Source organism: Platichthys flesus, chromosome 15, assembly GCF_949316205.1.
Source record: "Platichthys flesus chromosome 15, fPlaFle2.1, whole genome shotgun sequence".
NCBI lineage: Eukaryota > Metazoa > Chordata > Actinopteri > Pleuronectiformes > Pleuronectidae > Platichthys > Platichthys flesus.
Genome location: NC_084959.1, coordinates 6,756,525 through 6,777,652, shown reverse-complemented (window position 1 = coordinate 6,777,652; position 21,128 = coordinate 6,756,525). Strand labels below are relative to the sequence as shown.

The window sequence follows — 21,128 nt, the reverse complement described above, 5'->3', positions numbered from 1 at the left end:
GCTTCATGGAGCGTGAACTTGTGAGCCTTTGCTCCTAAAACACTCGTCCCATTTCTCTGCTCCTCTCTGGCTCCTCCTCCTCTCTGCTGTTCATCCAGAGTGGATCTCCAATCACATCTGAGACTCGACTAAGGGAAAAGTGTTACTTCTACACAAGGTGTCACTGTTCCAAACACGATACGTCTCAATCTACAGCTGTCAAGGTGATAGGATAATTAGAGGACGTTGTGGGGTCAGACAGTGGGAGTTCTGGTTTGGAGACGAACAAGCTCATCGAGAGGTTTCCACTTAAAAACCTGGGATGACAGGACAGAGATTAATCACCAGCCCTCGACATGGAAGGTGCTTATTAACTGGAAAATAATCATAAATCATGTGTTGCCCGTGCTTTTATACAACAGAGCCCTTTTAGCCTTTTGGCTGGGGTGGCACTTCCCGTCTTGTTCTCTTTTTATTCGGTCGCATATTTGCTGTAGCTGTTTGCCAGATGAAACAAGGATTCAAGCTATGATGAGTTTTTAACATTATATTGAAAGTGAAATAAATAATGTGGGAGTGTAAGTACCTGTTAGCTGCAGCCCTATAAAGTGGTGCCGTCATAGAAGCTGTCACCGCTCAAGCCAAAACGTCTTCCTCTCCTCCTTCCTCGTGTTGCGGTTACAAATGTTCTGAATGAACATTGGTTTAATCCCCGTTACGCATTTTTGAATCTGCAGCAGAGAGTAGCACAATCCTGCTGTTATTCAGGTGAAAGTGTCACACGGATTAATGCTTTAATTTCCTACAAAAACAGTGCGGCCGGGGCGATCGAATCCAGCTGCTGCAGATCTCTGCACGTTTAATGGCTGGAAAAACACAGTCAAACGGATCCTCGCACGTTTCCTAGCTCTGCAGCGCACGGAGAGCGACTGGAGACACCGTGAGAGTTGTGGACCGGTCAGAGGCGGGCCTGGAAACAGCCGGGACGGTTGTGCGTGTCAGTGTGTGCTTGTGATAACAGAAAAGTGTTATCATATGTTAGTTAGTGTGTCTGAGAAGGTGAGGGATACCCAGTGGGACGCCCGCCCCCCGCCCCCCCCCCCCCCCGTGGTGCTCAGATGTCCGCGCATCCGCCTGTTCTCTAGTTTGAAGCATCGCAGAGAGGAAGCTGCTCACTGTCTTCGGTTAATCGTCAACATTAGAGCGATATGGACATTCGTGACAAGAAGGCAGAAGAACGTGTTGAGCAGATGCTTGTGTGGATCTGACGTTGCACAGAGACAGTTGAGGTTTCAAGGTTCAAATCCTGTTAATCAATGGGACTTTTGTCAGTGTGAAGGAGTTGCTGTGCAGATTGTTCGTTTTTTGAGTTTTTTGCAGAATTTAAAAAAAGTTCCAGTTCTTTCCATCGAGACTCCGAGCGGCCTCTCACATCCCAGTGCCGTCGCTGCTGGCTTTTCAAAATGTAAACCAAAGGTGCTGCCCAGCATAATATTACGTAAATCAAAAGAGAGTTGCTCTTGTTGAATTTGGCCCCTGCGTTCAAAATCCCACACTAATACTCTTCTTGTATTTCTGTCTCCCTGACAGTTTGACACCATTTAAAAAAGCATTTTCTTGTTTTCCCTTGATTTGCTGTTTCGGGTGTTGCTCGGATTGCTAAGTGTGCGTCTCTTTGTGTGTTGTCTCCAGATCACAGCAGGCAGCAAGGCGGCCCAAGGCGACCTGTGTCCAGGCGACACCATCCTGGCCATCAATGGCGACAGCACAGAGAGCATGACTCACATGGAGGCTCAGAACAGGATCAAAGCCTGCACTCGGCAGCTCGCGCTCGACATCATCAGGTACAAAACAAACACAAGGATTTTCTCACCAGAGCAACTTAACAACACCGGTCATCTGGTCAGAACCTGAGAATGACTCAAGCCCCCGATCCACTGGTCAAAAAAAACACCCACAAACATCTGGCTTACGTTCTGCAGTGGAAATGGGTCAAATGACTCCTCAGTAGACACAAGCTGTTATTGGCTCCGGCACCAGTCAGCAGTGATGGAAACATGACACCCGGGTGAACGCACTAATTTCTTCTTCCCAGGATAGGCGTGTGCACTTCTGCCTCTCTAGGCAAAAAAATACCGCCCAATATGCAACATTCCATACCAGCAACAACACACAAACACTTATATTCCATACACATACAGGGCTAGTGCACTAGATCACTCGTGCAACCGCATTAAAGCATAAATGACGCAATATGCAGGCATTTCTATGGATCCGTATCATGAGTCGTGACAGCACAGATGGCTGTTTTCCAAGTGTTCCAATTTCAGCTCCTCAAATTAGATAGTACTATCTCCTTTCAGAGGTGTGCACGTTGGGCCTTCAGCGCAGCAGTAGTCTGCCAGGATCAATATGTTTTAACAACGAGCCCCTCTGTCTTTGGAACGCCTGCTCCTTCAATACTCTGCTCTTTTTATATTCGCAGCCAGATCGTTTAGACACACTGCAGTATCTTAAAGACAATCTCTGGACCTAGGTATGGGTCTGAAACTAAGTTAAATAAAGTTAGATTGAATTGACCACTGCGTCTTGGCGGCTGCAGGTGAAGCGCGATTGACAGGTTCCTCAGTATTCACATTTCATTGCCTTTGCCAAAGGACAATCATCAAGTTTGCCTTTTATGGACGCGCCGGCATTTCTTCTCCTGCTTTAATGTTTGTTATCAGTGTAAACACAGTCACTGAACCTCGGGACGTTATGATGCACAATAAACTTGAAATACATTGGCGGGTGGATATGAATGAACGTTTTTATACCTCATTGTTTTTTACATCTTAGGACCAACATGCAACAGCTATTATCAAGAAACCTCATTTACGAGATCCCTCGACCTAACTCCATCCATCTAGTTCTATTTGCCTGAAAGGGGACCTCCAGGTGCACATGTGTTAACAGCTCTATAGAGCTACATGAGGTCTGATAAACTGACTCAATTTATGTCACGTGTTTGAATACTACAGTTCTGAAAATGAATAAAACCTGGGGGTATGGAGTTAATAAAAGAAAAGAGCTTACCAGACCGTGGTAGTCTGGTCCTCCTCTCTGGATTCGGCCTATTTTCCATAGCATGAGAATCAATATGTGCAGACTGATCCCACATCAGGAAATGTTCATGCATTAGTCACCTGCTAATCAGTCGTTACTGCTCTGACCCTCGGCGCAGGCAGCTTATGGTTTTTGCTCTGCGGCTCATTAAGTGACTCGAAGTTGAAAAGCCTGAGGGATGTTTGTATTCACTGCCTCTCGTCCGGGAAGCCATATTGTTTCTATTTGTGGAGGGTCTGTTCAGCTTGGCGCAGTCGAGTCATGGCGGCAGATGACAGGTTTACGACGGTTTGAATGATCGACCCGCCGCTCCTATAGAGCGCCGTCAAAGTCAATGGGGCTTGGGCACACACAGTGAGTCAGACGGTGACCTTTTTGAGCGGACTTCACAGGGAGATAAATTGCATTGTTCCACTATATGAGGTGGAAAATTGTCTTCCACTCTGCATCATATTCAAAAGCGGCCGAGGGCAACGTGGAAGTCATCCGTCGAAACGGTTAACGACACAGAGAGAGGGGGAGGAGGAGGGGAACGACCGAGGAAAAAACTGAAATGGCGGTCGCTTCCCACATTTGTATTAGACGGTTGCTTTTTGGGCTGGAAAGTGCAGCGCGAACCTGGCAACCTCTAAACTCCAACCTCTCAGATGGAGAACACTGTGGTTTTCGGCCTCGGTTGCAAGTGACAACTGCCAACTGGTGCTTCAGCTCTCTCCTTGTAGGGCAGCAGACGACGCAGTCTTCTCTCGCTCTCTCTCTCTCCATGGTTTGTGACCTGCAGACGCAGTGGAAAGAAGAACACACTCCCGCAGTAATCGGACGCCTCAGACGAGAGAAGATTCACACGTTTCTCTGCCCTGTATTGGTGTTGTACAGCGTCAGTCCAGCATGCAGCTCCCCCCCTGCCCTTCACCTCAGCTTGTAGAGGAACCCATCCGTTCATATATTACACTGAGTGATGGAGCATTCAGTGGCTTGTCCACATAGGGATTGAAAATCTATTTGAAGTTGGTTTTTAGCTCAAAGTGCAGGGGAGCACCTCTACACCTGCAGCAGCACAAACAAGGGCACTGCCACACTTACCCAGTTGCACCCTGGGGTTTTCAAATTCAGCTTAAATTCTACCTGAAGCACTGAAAGTTATCTATCACAATAGGGAACATAGGAAGGATTTGAGCAGGAGCACCTGCGTGATAGATACTTGAAACCCTTGGCTGAGTTTTTAAGAAGTCACTTTTCATGGTACATACAAGTTTTCTTCTGCATACTTTCTTTTACACGGTTTTATTAAACATCAACGGCAGCATTTTTTAAACCCACGTATCTTGATCTTAATTTTAACCGATGTGAATCGAACCGATGCTTATCATTAAGGTTTTTGTATTGGGAATTGACGTTATTTAATTTTTTTATAGGAGAAATCTATGTTAAAATTGACTTTTTATCAGGGTACCATAATATCGCACGGCACATAATGCTCACGGGTTAAATGAAAATGTTTTTTACATGATGTCAACAAAGATATCTGATACCCGATAAGCTCTTTCACTTAACTTAGCTGAAAATGATTCTGCTAAATTAAAACCACAAGACAGACCCGCGTTGTTCATCAATCCTCCTTAATTCCTCATTTAAGCTGACAAGATAGCGGTTGGATGCTCGGTCATATATCAACAGAGGCAGGACAAGGCTGGGCTGCTGGTATGTGACCTTCTCTGTGTATATTGGTTGAATAATTACAGAGGGAATCGCCCCGCTGCCAGACGGGAGGAGGGCAAGTCATGTCTGAGAGCGACGTACAGCCACACACCCATTTGGCTCCGGAGCTGAAATGAGGTGGTGGTGAAGGAGACGGAAGATAGAGCGAGAGGGGCCTTCAAGCAGAGAGGGGGGGGGACAAAATTTCAAAATGCATATGCAAGTTTGGAAAGACAAGAGCAGACAGGTAGTGGCTGACAGGATGAAAAAAGAGAGGATGGAACCAAAGCTGCTTTAAAACATTGACATTTTCAGGTGGGAGGTGTGTGTGAGCGCACATTTCCAAGCCCCGTGGCCCCTGAGTGAGCCTGTATGAGAATACAGAAGGAAGATGTCTGGAATATCCACAGCCAGCGAGTTTCTAACACGTGACACAGATGAAACATGGGAGAATACAAATATCTCGGGATGAAAATACAAGTAGAAGACGAAGAGTATCCCTCATGTCCTGTCTCCTGCATGCTCTGCACCAGGCGCCCCCCCTCTCGCCTGAATGGACCCTGGAGCTTGACTTGTCAAATCAAAGCTGTGAATGAGTGAAAACCTCATACACATGTTTTCCAACGCAACTCTTTCCAGGTAATTAGAGGCGTAACATCCACACTACCAAACACCTACTGTGGGGGAAGCATGTTCTCTCTCTCTGGGGAAATGCTGCGCAGGAAGTTGTGTGTTAATAAACAGCAACAGTCACCGTGACAAACATAAATAGAGCCAAGCCTAACTTCATTAATAGGGGAAAAAAGAGGTCACGCTTTTGCAAATTAACCAGCGAGAAGCACACAGAGGTTTAAATTGTAACAATAAGTAAATAAATAAGACATGATGCAAAGGCGACTATTGGGGGGGGTCATAAAACATTTTCAAACTTTGAAGAAGCTCTTACAGAAAGTCAATGAGCTGTTAAAAGAGCATTGAGGTTTGTTTTATGCCCCAATTATCTAAACAAAAGGGGGCGTCATGTTGATTTGTAAAAGTCAAGTGCTTATTATCGCTGTTTACCAAAGCAGATGTGGACTGAAGGCTCTCTCAGTTCCCTGGAAACACTCCTCGGCTGCGGGTGACTGGAAAAACCAATAATTATTCAATGGAAGCCATTGATTCTGGAGGCCCAGGAAAAAAAAAGAGAAAAGTTGGGAGTGACTCTCCGAACCCATGCTGACTCACAAGAAAATAATATTTTAGAGGACATCAGCTCTCAGCCCTCATTAAAGGCCTACGCTGTAAAATCCTCCAAACAGTCACAGAGTCCTAGATGGTGAAACGGGAGACCTGTAATTTTCTGTTGCTGCCGACCGACAAATATATGAGTCCACACGTCTGCTGTGAACCAAAATTACAGTTCCCTGGCTGCATCTGAGCTTGAGGTCTTGTGTAATGCAAGAATGTTTCTTTGTAAGGTCCCCGCATTTATGACTTTCATAACCCGCCTCTCCTTCTCTTTTTTTCACAATTCATAATACAGAGCGTTTTTTAAAAGAGGGTTTCTGGTGGGCTGCCCCGGGGAAACACAGGAAAGATGATTGAGGAGTGACGGAGAACCATGAAAGTCGGGGGCAGCAGCTGCACTTCTCTGTGTGGTATTATTTTTTATAAAATGTCATTGTAAGATGTTGTTAGACTTTGGTTAATTTGGGTGCAGATCCGGAACAGGAGACAGACCTTGGATTATATTTTGCTCGTTTCAATACGATGGGACATTTTTCAACTTTCTCACTTATTTCCAAGGGAATAATTTAGGGAACTGATATCTATGATTGTGAGAAATCTGGTGCAGCTTGATTGACTTTAAGGGAACTGCTGTTTCTTAACAGAGGTAAACACTGTTCTAGTTTTGGTCGTGATAAAGTTTGGTACTTTGTCTCCTCTTCTTTTATAGCAGGTAGTGAATTCAGTATTGTCCTCTAACCTCTAGAAAATGTACTTGAACGAGCCACATTCAGGAGTTTTTGTGCCGGAAACTGTGCCATAAAAAGTCAAAATAAGTAATTACACTTTAGGAGAACCCAGGCTGATACCTGTATATACCACTATAGAATAAAATGGATGCAGAGGTGGACTATGCATTACTAATAGTTGAACGTCTCTGCGTTATTGGCTGGACTCGTGTTTGTCCAGTGTGCGGTTACGTGAGGAAGCTGATTAATCGCAGAACGAAAAGAGAAAACCGAGAAGGAAAGAAGGCGAGACGAGGACAAGGAAACAGTAAGAAGTACTCTGAGGTCACCGGCTTTTTCCATTTTCCAACCCGTCCTCCACGCGCTTCAGGCCTGTCAGCACTCAGCTGAGAGCTGAAACACCCTCGCTGGTGTTGGTGCTGGCGCTGGCGATCAAATGGAGCTGTGTCGTCTCGCCGGGGAGGAAAAATGGCTGCCGCCCCCACCGCAAAAAACACACACTTAGGTTCGGGGTGGTGTCAGACGACCTGAACAGACTCACTGGGCCCAAACTGGTGTGTGTCATGTCTGATCGGCCTGTACATCCGACGCTGGGAACACAAGAACCAGCTGTGGAGGTTACTTTCTTCTCCTCCCTCCATTGTTCCCCTCCTGATTCACCCCTTACCCCCCTTATGCCTGCCCCTCAATGTGCCGTTCACCCGCCCCCCCTCTCCCAACCCAAATCCCACCCTACCTATCCCCAGCTGTTGCTTCTTCTCACGTCCCCCTCTTCATCTCCTCTCCTCTTCCCATCTCCCTCACCCTGACCTCACCTCCCTGCTGCTGCCCCGAGCCTTCTGGAGAAAGCCGTGCGGTCGTGCCGAGGCCTGAGAAACAGATGGCGGCGGTTGTGATGTGTGTTTCCACCGCCGGTCAAGCTGTCCGGAAAGCGTCATGCTGAGTGGCAAGCTAAATCTGCCGAGAAATGAGTCATGATGCCTGAGCTGCGTTACAGTGGGTCTTGCTCTATTCTTCTATAAAAAGGTCTAATATGAAAACAGGGACACCCTGCTGTTCTCATTTCAGCTTCACTTACAGTCAGAAAGAGAATTTGCAGTTAGGTCCTGGCTGAAGGGAAGGATGACGTGCACACAGTTTGGTCATCTCTGGGTTTTAAGCCTTTGATGGGGCGGATTGGAATTTAACTTGTGCAGAGACGTCCCTTCCCGATGCAGAGTCTCCATTTGATTGTATTGGTTTAGATTTTATGAAATGGTAACAGATGATTAAGTAGTTTAAGGAGATTTTCATAAAATACATTTTTTATAACCTCCACCGAAGAGGTTACATTTTCACCCCTGTGTTGTTGGTTATTAGCTTTGTGTGGATTACTATAAAAAGTATAAACACTTTTCCATGAAACTTTGTCCAAGGATGGAACATAAACCAAGATATACATTCAATTATGAGGTGGATCTGAACAAAGGTACAGATTTTTTTTTACAGCTACCTGAACAAATGCAACAGCAGTCGTGGTATTTGTAACAAATGGTCCCTGAGATTCACTTCCAAGCTTTTATCTGCATGTTCCCTTCCTTATCAGTGACTGAAACCAGCAGAGTGTTTACACTTCAGTTATGTAAGTGTCGACTGTGGGATAGCTGATAACAAGTGGTCATGTGAGATCCTCAATACTTAGTTCAAACATGGTTTGTGTTAATGAAACACAATAATAATTTGACTCTGTATTAGAGATTAAAATGGTAACTGACTCCTCAACACATCCCTTTAAATAGGTTTTATTCTTGCTGATGTGCGTTAATCTATTAAAAGTGACATTTATTCATCTGCATGTGAAAATAACTTTTAATAATTTGGAATTTGATTTGCCTCCTTGATCCTGATCTGATTGAAAGCCCCGAAACAAAGTCAGTCATCGAGTTGAGCTTATTTCATCACACTGTAGAATTCATGTTATAATGCATTGATGGGAATGCTCACAGTACATAGTTGCATGTTGTATACACGTGCATATATACAAATCTTTCAGGGGGAGAAACACAGAGTCTATGATGATCTGGAGAGTGAAATCAGAACCAAACCCAGGGCCGAGGATCAGGAGGAACCGGAGAGAACAGGCAGAGAAGAGACCCAGAGTCGGACCTCTCTGGCTCAGGATCAGCTCCTGCTGCCTCGCTTTGACTCGAAAGCCTGTGACTCACCGCTGAGGAATTATGCACGAGGCCGCATGCGACCAAAGGAACACAGGACTCCAGCTGGGACAAAGAGAAACCGCCAAAGGAGCAAAGGAGCACACATGCCTCTGCGCTACTACCAGGACCGCTGCCTTGTCCTTCTCCTCCCTCATCCCCTCGTATCGTCATTCCTCTCACGCTCTCCCAGGGCCTCTTTTTTTGTGGTGACCATAAAGGCAGCGTCAATGGAGTTGAAGAGGAGAAAGGGGAGGAGGGGGGTCGACCACAATCATTCCTCCTGCTTCTCTCCTTTCACTTCGATCTTGTCATCAGCCAGATGCAGATTTTTCCGTGTGACTCGCTCAGGTCGAGACCTCCATAACCGCTCCTCGAGCATTTGAACTCGTCTCACGTTACAAAATAACACAGGAGTCGCTCCGGTGGTGTTTGCCGTACGAGTGGCCTGAGAAACCGCTGTCGTTCAGATGGCTTCGAGGAAGCGAGACGGGACTCTGAAGTGAACCCTGAAATGTTCTGTGATCGGCCGCATCTTAATTTGAAGGCACTCTGGGTTTTCAGCCGTCTGTCTCGTGCCCCCCCTCCTCCTCCTCCTCCAGCAGCGTGGTGACCGTGTGCAGCCAAAGAAAACTCATCCGCTGCTCCGAAAAAACCAGAACTCCCCAATCAGGAAATTAAAAAGGTCAAGCGAGGGAAACTATGACCAAAGGAAAGAAGAGAAAAATGACCTGGGAATTTTCTTTTGTCTGAGCTGCTCTCTGTACATGGGGTCCTTTAAATCTTTATATGTGTTTTGTCATGAGTCCATTCGTAATCAGTCTTATGTGGATAAACTTTTTTAAGTTGTATTGCCCTTTCTGTCCATGATTGTTATTCTAATTCACAAGGAGTATCATGGTTACAGAAATCAGCTCCCCCTTCACCTTATTTTCAATTTTCTTGTCGTTTGCCTGGAGTCACTCTTGCTCGAGGTTGTTCCTTCGGGTGGAAATCAAAGACAACACTGTAGGAATGAGCTCAGGACTCGTCCCCCTTGTCCTATTTATCATTGTAAATCTCATTAAGAAACCGAGTGTACCGGTGTCTTCCCACAATTCCTTTTGGCATCGGAGGAGGTCGAAGTAGGACGAGATGAAGTCTCAGTCGGCAGCTCGGTTTTAATATCTTGTCTCCTTGAGCCTTGCAGATCATGACAGTCTGGTTCATACAGATTTACTGGTTTTTACTTCGCAGGCTGGATTCATCCTTGGATCAGACGGACAGAAGAAATGGAAACAGTGGGAGAGATGATCAACGGGTTGGGAATGTGTTTTTGTTCCTGCGACTGCTGGGGGGTTGGGGGGGTGGGGGGGTTTCTCACACTGACCTGAAACTGGCAAACAGAAAGTAAAAATATGTTTGTTTTAAGATTACATCCATTGCTCAATACCTGATGTGGGAGATTTTTCATGATAACTCAAACAGAAACAAAAAGTGTCAACAGCCTCCGACAATGAGGTTATTGTTTCACCCCTGTCTGTTTGTTGTTAGGCTTGCTTGTTTGTGTGTAAACAAGATTTCACAAAACAAATGAATGGATTTCCGTGAAACTTTGTGGAAGGATGCTTCACAGGTCTGGGACGAACCCCTTGAATTTTAATGCAAATCCTAATGAGACAGGATCCAGGATTGTTTTTTCACTTTCTTTATCATTGCGAGATTCTGCATTTTTCAACATTTACTCCTTTTTTCCAGGGGATAATTCATGGATCTTGATGAAAACAACCAGGCACATTGAGTTTGATTGACTGTGGAATTGTTTTCAATCTTCTGGTACACGAAGGACATCCCGCTCCAGACTGACCTTCTGTATAACAAGTGGGACAGTGTAACGCTTTGAATCCCAGTTTCCACTCACGCCTCCGCGTTCCTCACTAATGATGGATGGACGGTAAAGTCCAAAATGTCATTTCAAAAAGGCCCCTTCAGTCTGAACTGGTTTCAATGGGCTGTTTTATGCCGTAACCATTGAAACCAAACAATCTGACAACATGTGGGGATGTTGTCCTCCGCAGTAGCTGCTGTTCGTCTGCCAGACACTCGGCGCCTCATAAGAACGTCCTTGATGGCAACACCTCCGTGGTTCATATCTGCAGCATGGCCTCAGCTCAGCCAACAATGTGCCAGCTGCAGGACGTCAACACACACACACACACACACACACACATACACACACACACACACACACACACACACACAACCCCAAAGACATTGTATTGATGTTCATTCATTTCCTGAAGACAGGGGAATACCCTCACCTTAATCTAACCTTAACCGTACAGTGGGAAACTGGGTGAAAATAAGTACACACACACACACACACACACAATATCACACACACAACCCCAAAGACATTGTATTATGGTTCATTCATTTCATGAAGTAAGGGGAATACCCTCACCTTACTCTAACCTTAAACGTACACTGGGAAAGTGGGTGAAAAGAAGCACACACACACACACAAACACACACACACACACACACACACACACACACACACACACACACACACACACACACATACACACACAAACACAAACACACACACATGCCTTGTAGACACTCTGAGTGATTTCCTGGTAGTTGTCGCTTGGATGCTTTCCCGCTAAGCAGCTCACGCCATGGCAACAAAAACTTAATGAACCAAAGAAGTCTCCTCAGATCTTTTTCATACGACTTTCATAAACCATCACGAAATCAACTTGATGTGAAACAGCAATGGATGTGAATTGTTGCTGATGAATCACAATGAGGAGCAACCCTTAGTTGCCCTTAGTCCCTTTCCACAGAATCATTTCATTCTCTGGCTGAAAAAGGACCAATTGAATTATGAGTCTGTAAGTCGTGCAGTGGGAGCAGAATGGGCGACCGCAGCCAATTACTGGTAATCTCAAAAGCAGGGTGAAAATCTCAAATACCAGTAATTCTGTTATCGCTGCTTTTGAAACGTCCGCGGCCCAGACTGCCGTGTGCTCCTTCAAAGACTCCGGTGGAGTTATGATGTGATGAAGACTTTATCTTTGCACCAGTGGAATGAGGCCCAGGACGTAGCCTTATCCTTTTGCTAATGTGAAAACCTGCCAAATGCACAAATCCACATTGAAATATATACTGACACAAAGCTGCAAAGGATTTTGTGTATTTATACTGTAAGTGATTGTTTTGGCACAAACAGGAGACCGCTAATATCAGACCGCAGTAATGGAGTATCATGTGACTCTAAAGTTGTCATCTTACACAGCTTAGAATAATTCAAAGAGGGTTTTAATAAGTAATGTCTTTCTCTCTTTCCAACATTCACACGCAGAAATAATAACACTCGAAAAACTTGATATTCTGTGGTAAAGAAACCTTTGTGTGTCTGGGCAGAAAGGGCTGAACGCTTCAATGCCGGGGTGTGAGATGGCTAAAGATTGATCTGACTCACTCTCTCTCTTTCTGTTTCTCTCATGGGTATTGTCTTCTAGGTCGGGATCCGGAGACAGAGTGTGGTCGCCGACTGTTAGTGAAGACGGCAAGACAAGTCCTTACACGGAGCCTGACTCACAGGTAACCACTGTTTACTCTGGATTTACCGAAAAAGCACCACTCACGGAAGTTTCTTCAGATTTGAACTCAGCTCAGGGCCTGAGTTTGTCATCCTGACTTTGTCTACTTGGACTTTGGTTTAAAAATTCCCCAAAAATGTTACTCACCAGCTCAAATATGAGAGAAATAAGTAATTGGTGAAGTCAAGCAGTGAAGCCTTGGTTGGATTTGGGACCTCATCTGTCTTTGTGGTGTTCTAGTGGTGAGACAAGGCAGACCCATTCATCCCGAAAAAACATGCATCAGGAGATGAGAGGGTTATCTACTAACCAGAAGGTGGGGGGTTCGAACCCCGCCTCCTCCAGTCCATGTGCCAAACTGTTTGATGGCCAAACTATCGAGCTTCAAATGGCCCATGAGGGTATTAATAGTGTGTGATAGAAAAGGGCGAATATGTCTTGTACTGTGAAGCACTTTGATTGATTGGTCGATAAAACTGGAAACCTACTATCAGTCCATTTAAATTACATCTTCTCCATCAGTCCGGTGTTTAATGACCACAATACCCAGGACCCATGGCTGCCATTGCTGTTCTTAGTCATTGACGTGAATCAGAGCGGTAGCAAACTCTAAATCCTTTGTTGCTCAGTTTGTGAAGAAAACACTGCAACATCCAAAACTCTCCCGGAATCCGAAAAGGGAAACTGACTTAAGCTGCAGATTGCTTTCAGCTGTTTGTTCTGCGGCTCTTCCCTGCCGTTAGTGGTGCACGTAGCAGAGCTATAAAACTGTTATTGAAGGATTCTTGCTGAGATGCACGTTTTTTATGAGCACAGGTTCATACCTTCACTTTTTTTAAATCTAGAAACCAGGCATTTTCAAACACAGATGCATATTTTTTGACTTTAAGGGGAAAGTTTCCTATTCGTCCAAGTTGTTGAAAAGCTCCAACTGTGAATCACATAACATTGTCTCTGGGAAAAAATGAATGGAGCTTTTACGCTGTCACCGGGATTTGGGGTTATGCACCAATGAGAACGCTACCGTGTTGATACAGCAGAAGTGAATAACACATCTCAAATCATCTGAAAGCTGCATTTCAACTAATTCATTGAAATAGTAATTTTTGCTTTGGATGAAATTACCCTTTAAACACAGACTATTCAATGTTGCGTAATTCTGAATGAGACCCCAGATTCAATAACTTCCTAAAGTTAAAATCCGAGCGTGTGACTTTGCACGTCGACACACAAATCAGTCACAAGAGAGACTTATTCACATTTTGGGCCACGACTTTTTTTTTAAAGTGCATTTTGGTGGGTGTGAGACTCAAGTCTTCTGAGTCTGTTTATGTCGTAAACAGAATCCATGGAAACGGGCACAACCCTGGGTCCGTGAAGTGCACATATACGCTAACGCTCACATGATCACAAATGAGATAATGCATCCCACTGTTCACTCGAACGGGTTTGAAATAGTATCCTGATTGTTCTCCAATCATACGAGCTGCCAAACGGATATTCAGGGAAGGATGAATTCAAGCAGATGATCTTATCCAAGTTTTTCCAGTGCTGGCAGGCCGACAGGTTTCTGAGCAGGGAGAGAACAGGAGGTTGTGTGTGTCTGTGTGTGTCTGTGTGTGTCTGTGTGTGTGTGTGTCTATGTGTGTGTGCGTTCGCTCGCACATATGCTGCGAGTATGACGACGAGTGTGTGAACTGAACAGTCAGGACAATGAGCGTATTGTGGCTCAGACATGTGAGAGATGACCATTTGTCAAGTATTGTGTCGGGGGTGGCTGTGGAGTTACGACTGATCGGTGTGTGTCCCTCGCTGAGACAGGGGCTTCTTGTGTAAAAAGAGCGGAGCAGTCGCACAAAGAGCTGAGATGAAATCTATCCGTCCACACATCAATGGGAGTTTGACACCTTACAGGAAGATATTGTTTTCAGCAGCAGAGACAAAAGGGAAAGAGGCTCCAGCTCATGTAATCAATCAGGGTTGTTGATGCTCGTGGGATGAGAATTCTCGTGAGATGATTCATCTTTGTAAGTGGCAGCTTCACAGGGGACTTTTACTCTGAAATGTCCAATCAGCAAACTGAGCTGTATTTTGAATACGATGTCAATCAAAAATTAAAGCAACACCAGGTAAATTTCCCTGAGCAACAACGCCCTCTGTGGTTATACTGGGTTATTACCTCTGCACTCTATGACCCGAAACAGCTGAATGATGAATATTACTCATGATCCACGGCTTCCTGAAACAGCTGGGGATGAAAAATATTTATTTGTAGAAATTGAATATAAAATAATACTAGTGATGTTTTCACCACTAGAAGTCACTGAATTCTATACAATGAACCTTTAAACTTATACAAAGAGGTCATCTTTAACAAAGTTTAACCACTTGTCTGAACAATTCCTAAGTCCTGGGTGGAATAACTTTTTCAAACAACCATAAATTGACTGCTTAAAAATGAATCATTTATTTTCGGTGACCCTAAATGATCATGTATAAGACAATCATTGATATCTTGATAGTTTTACAGACCCAAAGCTGGTCTTGTATTCTCCAGCCAATGGTGAAAACCGTGCCACAGTCTTCACATCACAATCTCAGCACCGGCACTTCAGATCCTGCTTTGATTAACAGGAGGAAATACCAAACCTGAGTGAGAGGAACCATCAGCTCCAGCGGTTTATACAAACATGGACATGCATGACGGGACGGCTTTGCTTGTGGGAAACGTGAGAGCAGCAAATCGGCCTCTCGCCTGCTCTTCTCTCCCTTTTTCCCCTCTCCCTGTATCTCAGTAACATCTTATCCACTTCTTCCTCTCCCTCCCTCCCTCCTTCCCTCCCTCGCTGGAGTTTAAAAATGTTCCCTGGCGTCTCATTTAATGAAGTGAACCTGGACGCCTGGAAACCACTAAGTCAGGGCCACTTTAGCTTCACGCTCAGGTAAATTCTTCTCTGCCCGAGCAGGGGAAACATCCGCCCCCCGGGGTCACATAAAAGGCCGGGGCTCTCTCTCTCCTTTGTTTCCTGCTGTGTGAAGATACAGCTGGAGGGGCCGAGCTGACACAATGGTGATTGCTCCTCAGACACCTCGCCTTTATTGGAAACTATAAAAGCGGTGGGGCCTCTAACGCTGCTTCCAGACGTGCACTGAGCTCCAGACATGATCCTGAAATTTCCTGGAGGGGCTGTATGTGAGAACGCAAATGTCAGAGTCAGTTGCTCCTACATTTTTCTGTAAATATTCCTGCCAAAATGTCAGGAAAAATCTAAACTGAATTCTCAGGGTGAAGAAAAGGTGCCACACACGTATAAGAGGCTGAAAGTTAATGGGAAAATTTGACAGCTTTTGGCGAAATTAAGAATGTCCTGTCCTGCCTTCTGCACTCAGACACCAGTCCAAGTCTGAGTGATCCGGACATCTTCCCATTGTAGTAAACGTGTCTGACAATATCCTGTCTGGGCCCATATATTTGGAGATCCTGTCTGAAAACTGCTTTAACACAGGCTCAACCCAAATCATGCCGAATTGTTTGATACACAGTTGCTCTAGAGCTGAGCCAGTTTGAAGAGAATGGACTCTTCAAACTGGTTGTGCTGGCAGATTCTAAACTTGCCAACCGCTACGTGACGTGACCCCCAACCAAGGGACTCTTGCCGAAGCAGAGCTCTTTGTCAAACAGGGTGAGAGCTGAGACCAGAGAGGGACACCAGCTGATGTCTAAACAATATACTCTGGAAATTACCACACATTATTTCCCGGCCTAAGAAAGATTGACTCATTCCACTAAGAATAGTGCAGCAGCGGCAGCAGCATCAGTAAAGCATTTGCAGAACAGTTGCAGCACTCAAGGCTAATAAAAAGGGCTTAAATGTGATGCCAGCATTCTTCAGGGAATTCTGTGCTTAAGTTTTCCTTTTGTCACCAGAAGCTTCTTGTTCTTGAGCAACTGCCCGAGTTAGAAATTCCAACCTCACTTGTGGGAATTCAGCAGGAAGTGACACGTGGAAGCTCTGAGACGTTTCCTGCGCCTCGGGATGTCGTCATAAAAGTGGACGTGGAAATGATGTAGCTGTTTGGACACAAGTGTCTGTGTGATATGATATTGTTGATGTGAATGTTCTACCAAACAATGTCCGAGTGTTTGTGGGATGTGTTTCCATGGAGCTGCGCTCACGTCTTGGCAATGGTGTCCACCGGATGTCATACACAACTTCCTGTAGATAAAGAGAGCTGTCCGGGACGAGATATTGACGAGCCGTCTGAAGCAGAACAACATGAAGTGCTTGTGCAGTTTTGACAATCAGAGGGTTTTACAGTTGAAACTGAAACGCATGACAATAACAAAACCAGATTCCTCACAGAAATCCTCTGGCACTATTCTACAGCAATTTTCAGATATGAACATTTCAGAGTGGCCTATTTGGGTCAGATGAAATATGAATACCACATCGGAAATCACGATGTTAAAGATTAGCTGTCTTTCAAAGATGACATGTTTCTCAGTATGCACGGCTGCTCTTTCTCATCCTGAGGTTTTTGTATTCTCCACTTTTACGTCCGTCAAATGTCCTCAACGTGCCAACTCGCTTGCTGTGAAATTTTCCAGAGGTTCATTCTGCTCTTTTCTCACTTGGGCTCATTCGGCCATTTTCCAGACAGTTTTCTGCCAGGCCCCGTTCCAGAAAATGTCCGGATCAACTTACCTGGACAAACAGCTCCTCTGGAAAATCTCAATATTAAGTCTGGACTTCGTCTGAAATCAGCTATTGTTTTACCGTCTCAATAAACCCTGCAGTACCCTCATCATCATCGGAGCGCTCCCGGTTGTTTTCGTTCCTTTCCTGAATCAGATTCCCTCCACTTCAGATGCAGTCCACATTTTTTCCCCCTGGTTGTCGTCACATCACGTATCAACATGTGTGTTGTGGTTCGCCCGTTGCGTCAAGTAGAGCCTCAGATTGACTTTTAATCAAAACCTCAGCTGGAGTCAGCCGGAGTCAAGTGCGGTGATCACTTGCTGATGTGTGCAGTGTGCTGAAGTGCATTTGAACAGATGCGATTGCTTAGATCAAAATGTGGAAACTACAGTGCTACAGCTCCGACAGATGGTTTTTAAATTTGCAATGTGAGTCGTAATTCTCAAATTCCCTCATTTGGACTGAAATGAAAAGTTTTCATGCTCTTGTTTGGTTTCTCTAAGACATGTGAGTTGTTATTAAAATACTCCAGATACAGTGTGTTCATCAGAAGTCCTCAAGAGCCGTCAAATCTGCAAACTATCACTTTCTGCCATTTTCAAGATGGATGTTTACGTCATGCTTTGTTAGATGCTCATAAATAATTTAACAACCACAAGTCTTATAAAACAGAACTAAAATAAGTTAAAACTAATTCAAGAATTTATCTGCATAACTTTGATTTAAGGACCAGTATCCTGATATGTCTTGATCTTATATCTTAACCTTTTTTCCGATAAGAAAGAGTTTTTGAGGGAAAATGCCTCACAGGCTTAAATTGGGTCTCTAATCTAACATCTTGGTTGTCAGTTTTATTCTTGGATCAGTTGCATGCTCCAGTTAACTCACACCACCAGTTACTGACATTTCAAGTTTCTGAGAATTCCTTCCATGAAATTACACAGCAGCCGCTTCAAGTAGGTGGGAAAAGCCCATTCGTCAATGCTGAAATGAAACAATATTCTTCTGGCGAGCGACATCAGGATGCCATTCCCTGGGACGATACCCCGTTATTAAAGGGAAAGCTATTGTGGCCAAATTCCGTGGCCCCGGTGGCCCCCGTGGAAAGAATGAGGCTCCGCAATGCGGAAGCTGAAAGTTCTGGATCACACGTCACTGACGCTTCCAGCTCCAGGCCAGGAGCTGGCAGCTGAAGTCGAATTCTCCGAGCTAACGTTAATAGGAGCTGACAGACAGAGTCCTTGCATGACTTACAGACACAGTAATTCCTTTACTGCTTGGAATTTAATCCTCTGGAGGGAAAAAAAGGTGATAGATAGGATTAAAAAAACGTCTGTTTTAGGAATGGAACAAATCAGCTGCTTTCAAATATCTGTCATGAAGAATCATTTGCCCACGAGTGTTTAAAACTTAACAGCGCAGTAAACTTGATTTGTCTGAGATGCATATCTCAGATAATAAACAGTGAACCAGATGAGACCAGTTACATGGAATAAGATTTAGATCCTAGAGAACCTTAAATAGGTCTGAACAATATGGGGCCATCAAACCTTTTATGAGTGTTATCATACGCTGCCAAAATATGTTTACTGCTACCTCCAATATAAACCCCTGCCAGGAAATCTCAGACTAGTGGGTCATTGCTGGAAAGTCTTTTTAACAGCTCCGTATTCATGCGTGTTAGATCGCAGACCTGTGACCCCTCTTGTTTGGATGTTTGTGTTCACTTATCAGTCAGTAATCCCAGAAATGTCCAAACCAGTCTTTGGGCTTTTCGTGGTAACGGAGCGTTCCCCGCTCTGCTCGGCTGTCAGCGTGCCGGGGAGTGGACGGGGTCACTGGGAGCGCTCACTGCAGGGGTAAGAAAGGTCCCAGGAGAGGGCAGTCGTCCAGACCTGTTCAGATTTAGAACAAACCTTTTGTCAGAGGTCTGTCGAGGATTAGAGGTTTGAAATTTTTCAACTTTCTGGGTCTGTGTCGTAGCTGTTGCAGGAGAAGTGACAAAGATATCTAAACCCTAAGAAAACAGGTCACTGAAGCCTATAAAACAGATGCTATCAGCATTGCTGCCATTAGTGGCTTCACTCCTGCATAAATCCACATATCAAATTCAACTTGGTGAACCAAAGGACCAACCATCTTGACAGCATTGAACTGTGAGTGAAGGCAGAGACGTTGCACCATCCGCGTTCATTGAGAAATCCAGTGTGGAGGATTTAAGGAGATCTATAAGTAGAAATGGAAAATAATATTCATGATTATGTTTTCAATCGCTTTAACCTACGATTCATGGTGTTTTCATTACTTCAGAATCATCCGATCGTATGTCATGGGGGAGACTGGTGTTCAATTCCCCAATAGGCAAAGTTCCTCCTGCATAGGGACTGTTTATTTATGTCCTTATGTGTATATTTCCAGTTGTATATATAGTTTTGTCAAAGCACTGTGGCTCTGTTGGAAAGAATGTGAAATTCTGAGAGGTTTGGATCACACGTCACAGATTCCTCCAGTTGTCCTGATGTACATTTGTGCAGAAAAACAGGTCCACTACCAATGCTCTGTGTGTCCTGCTGTGTTCACCGGATGGGTCGAAAGCAGATGACACATTTCCCCCATTTGCATGTAGTGTGTCTGTGCATGTGTGTGGGATTGATAAATGTATCTTGTATCTTTTATCTGCACCTTAACCTTCCACTGTCGGGGCATAACCTTCTCCACAAAACACACAATTATGAGACTCGAGTACAAATATGTCTTTTGTAGGATTATTAATTATTATTGGCCTGTTAGCAACTAAGGTAAATGCTTGATAACAGACTTTTTTAAAAAGGAACCATCTCTGTATCGTTATCACTGACTGACTTTGTCCTTCCAACCACAGGAATCATGCTAAAGGCCTAGTGGCTCCTCTTTGTCTCTGTGTCTCACCCAAGAGTTGGTGTCTTTACTTTAAACCAGATGGTTTTCTCCTCAACATCTGAACATTCAGTCCCATACAAATAAAGTTAACAACTTTTTTATTCTCTTTAATGCTCTCACTTGAAATTAAATTGGTGTAACTTGAATCCTTAAGGCTGTGTTGTAATTCTGTACTTGGCTACAGTGACTTGGCAAAACCAGTGTGGGCTAGAAAAAATCTAAAGTTGAATATCACTTCATCATTACGTGTAAATTGATAAACTACAACACGTTTCGTATGTGAGGACCTTGGATTCCACTGCGCCATTAATCTTCCTCACAGCACCCCCACTCCGCCTCAGCCCGTCTGACTCTGCTCCCAGAGAGGCACCCAGGGCCGGGCCCAGGGAGCCATAAAGGGCTGGTTTGTGTTTGGTTAGTGGTGCAGAGCGCCATGTGAAAAGCTTAATTTCGGAGGTCTGGAGGGATTAAGCCACGCAAGAGGAGGAGGAGGAGGTGATGTCCGTGTGTGTGTGTGTGTGTGTGTTGAGCATGAATTTGTTTGTGTCTCCGGTGGGGCAGGCAGGCAGGCAGGCTGCTCTCGGTCTTCAGGCATATGATTTCAATTAGCGTCCTCCACCTTTACCTCCTCCTCCTCGTCTCCGTGTACCCCCGGCTGACCAGACTGTGGCTGAGGCACCGTGGCTGAAACATTCAAGCTCTTATTAATCAGAGTAGCCTTCAGTCAGGTTGATGAATGGTGCTACTTGGCTCCACTTGGCCGAAATCACCTCGGTTAATATTTTTCCTTATTTGTCTTTCTTTGGCACGTACAGACACACATACATGGTCAGTGATCCTGAACCATTAGCCATGCTTGATCACCATTGTAAAACAGGCCGATGGAATCAGGCAGCCGTCTGAATTTACGAGCATACAGCGGTAGACAATGCTGGTTCTCATAAATCCTCTGGTTCTTTTTCTTTTTCTTCCCTTTTCTTTTCCTCC

At 44.8% G+C, this 21,128-nt stretch overlaps 1 protein-coding gene across 1 annotated transcript in view; it reads left to right on the top strand.

Annotated features, from left to right (window-relative positions):
- pdlim4 (PDZ and LIM domain 4) overlaps positions 1 to 21,128 on the top strand; it is a 44,413-nt gene that overhangs the window by 8,226 nt on the left and 15,059 nt on the right. The window contains exons 2-3 of the mRNA XM_062406580.1: positions 1,672 to 1,823; positions 12,442 to 12,523. Of these exons, the coding sequence (XP_062262564.1) occupies positions 1,672 to 1,823; positions 12,442 to 12,523 (234 nt within the window). The remainder of the gene's footprint in view (positions 1 to 1,671; positions 1,824 to 12,441; positions 12,524 to 21,128) is intronic.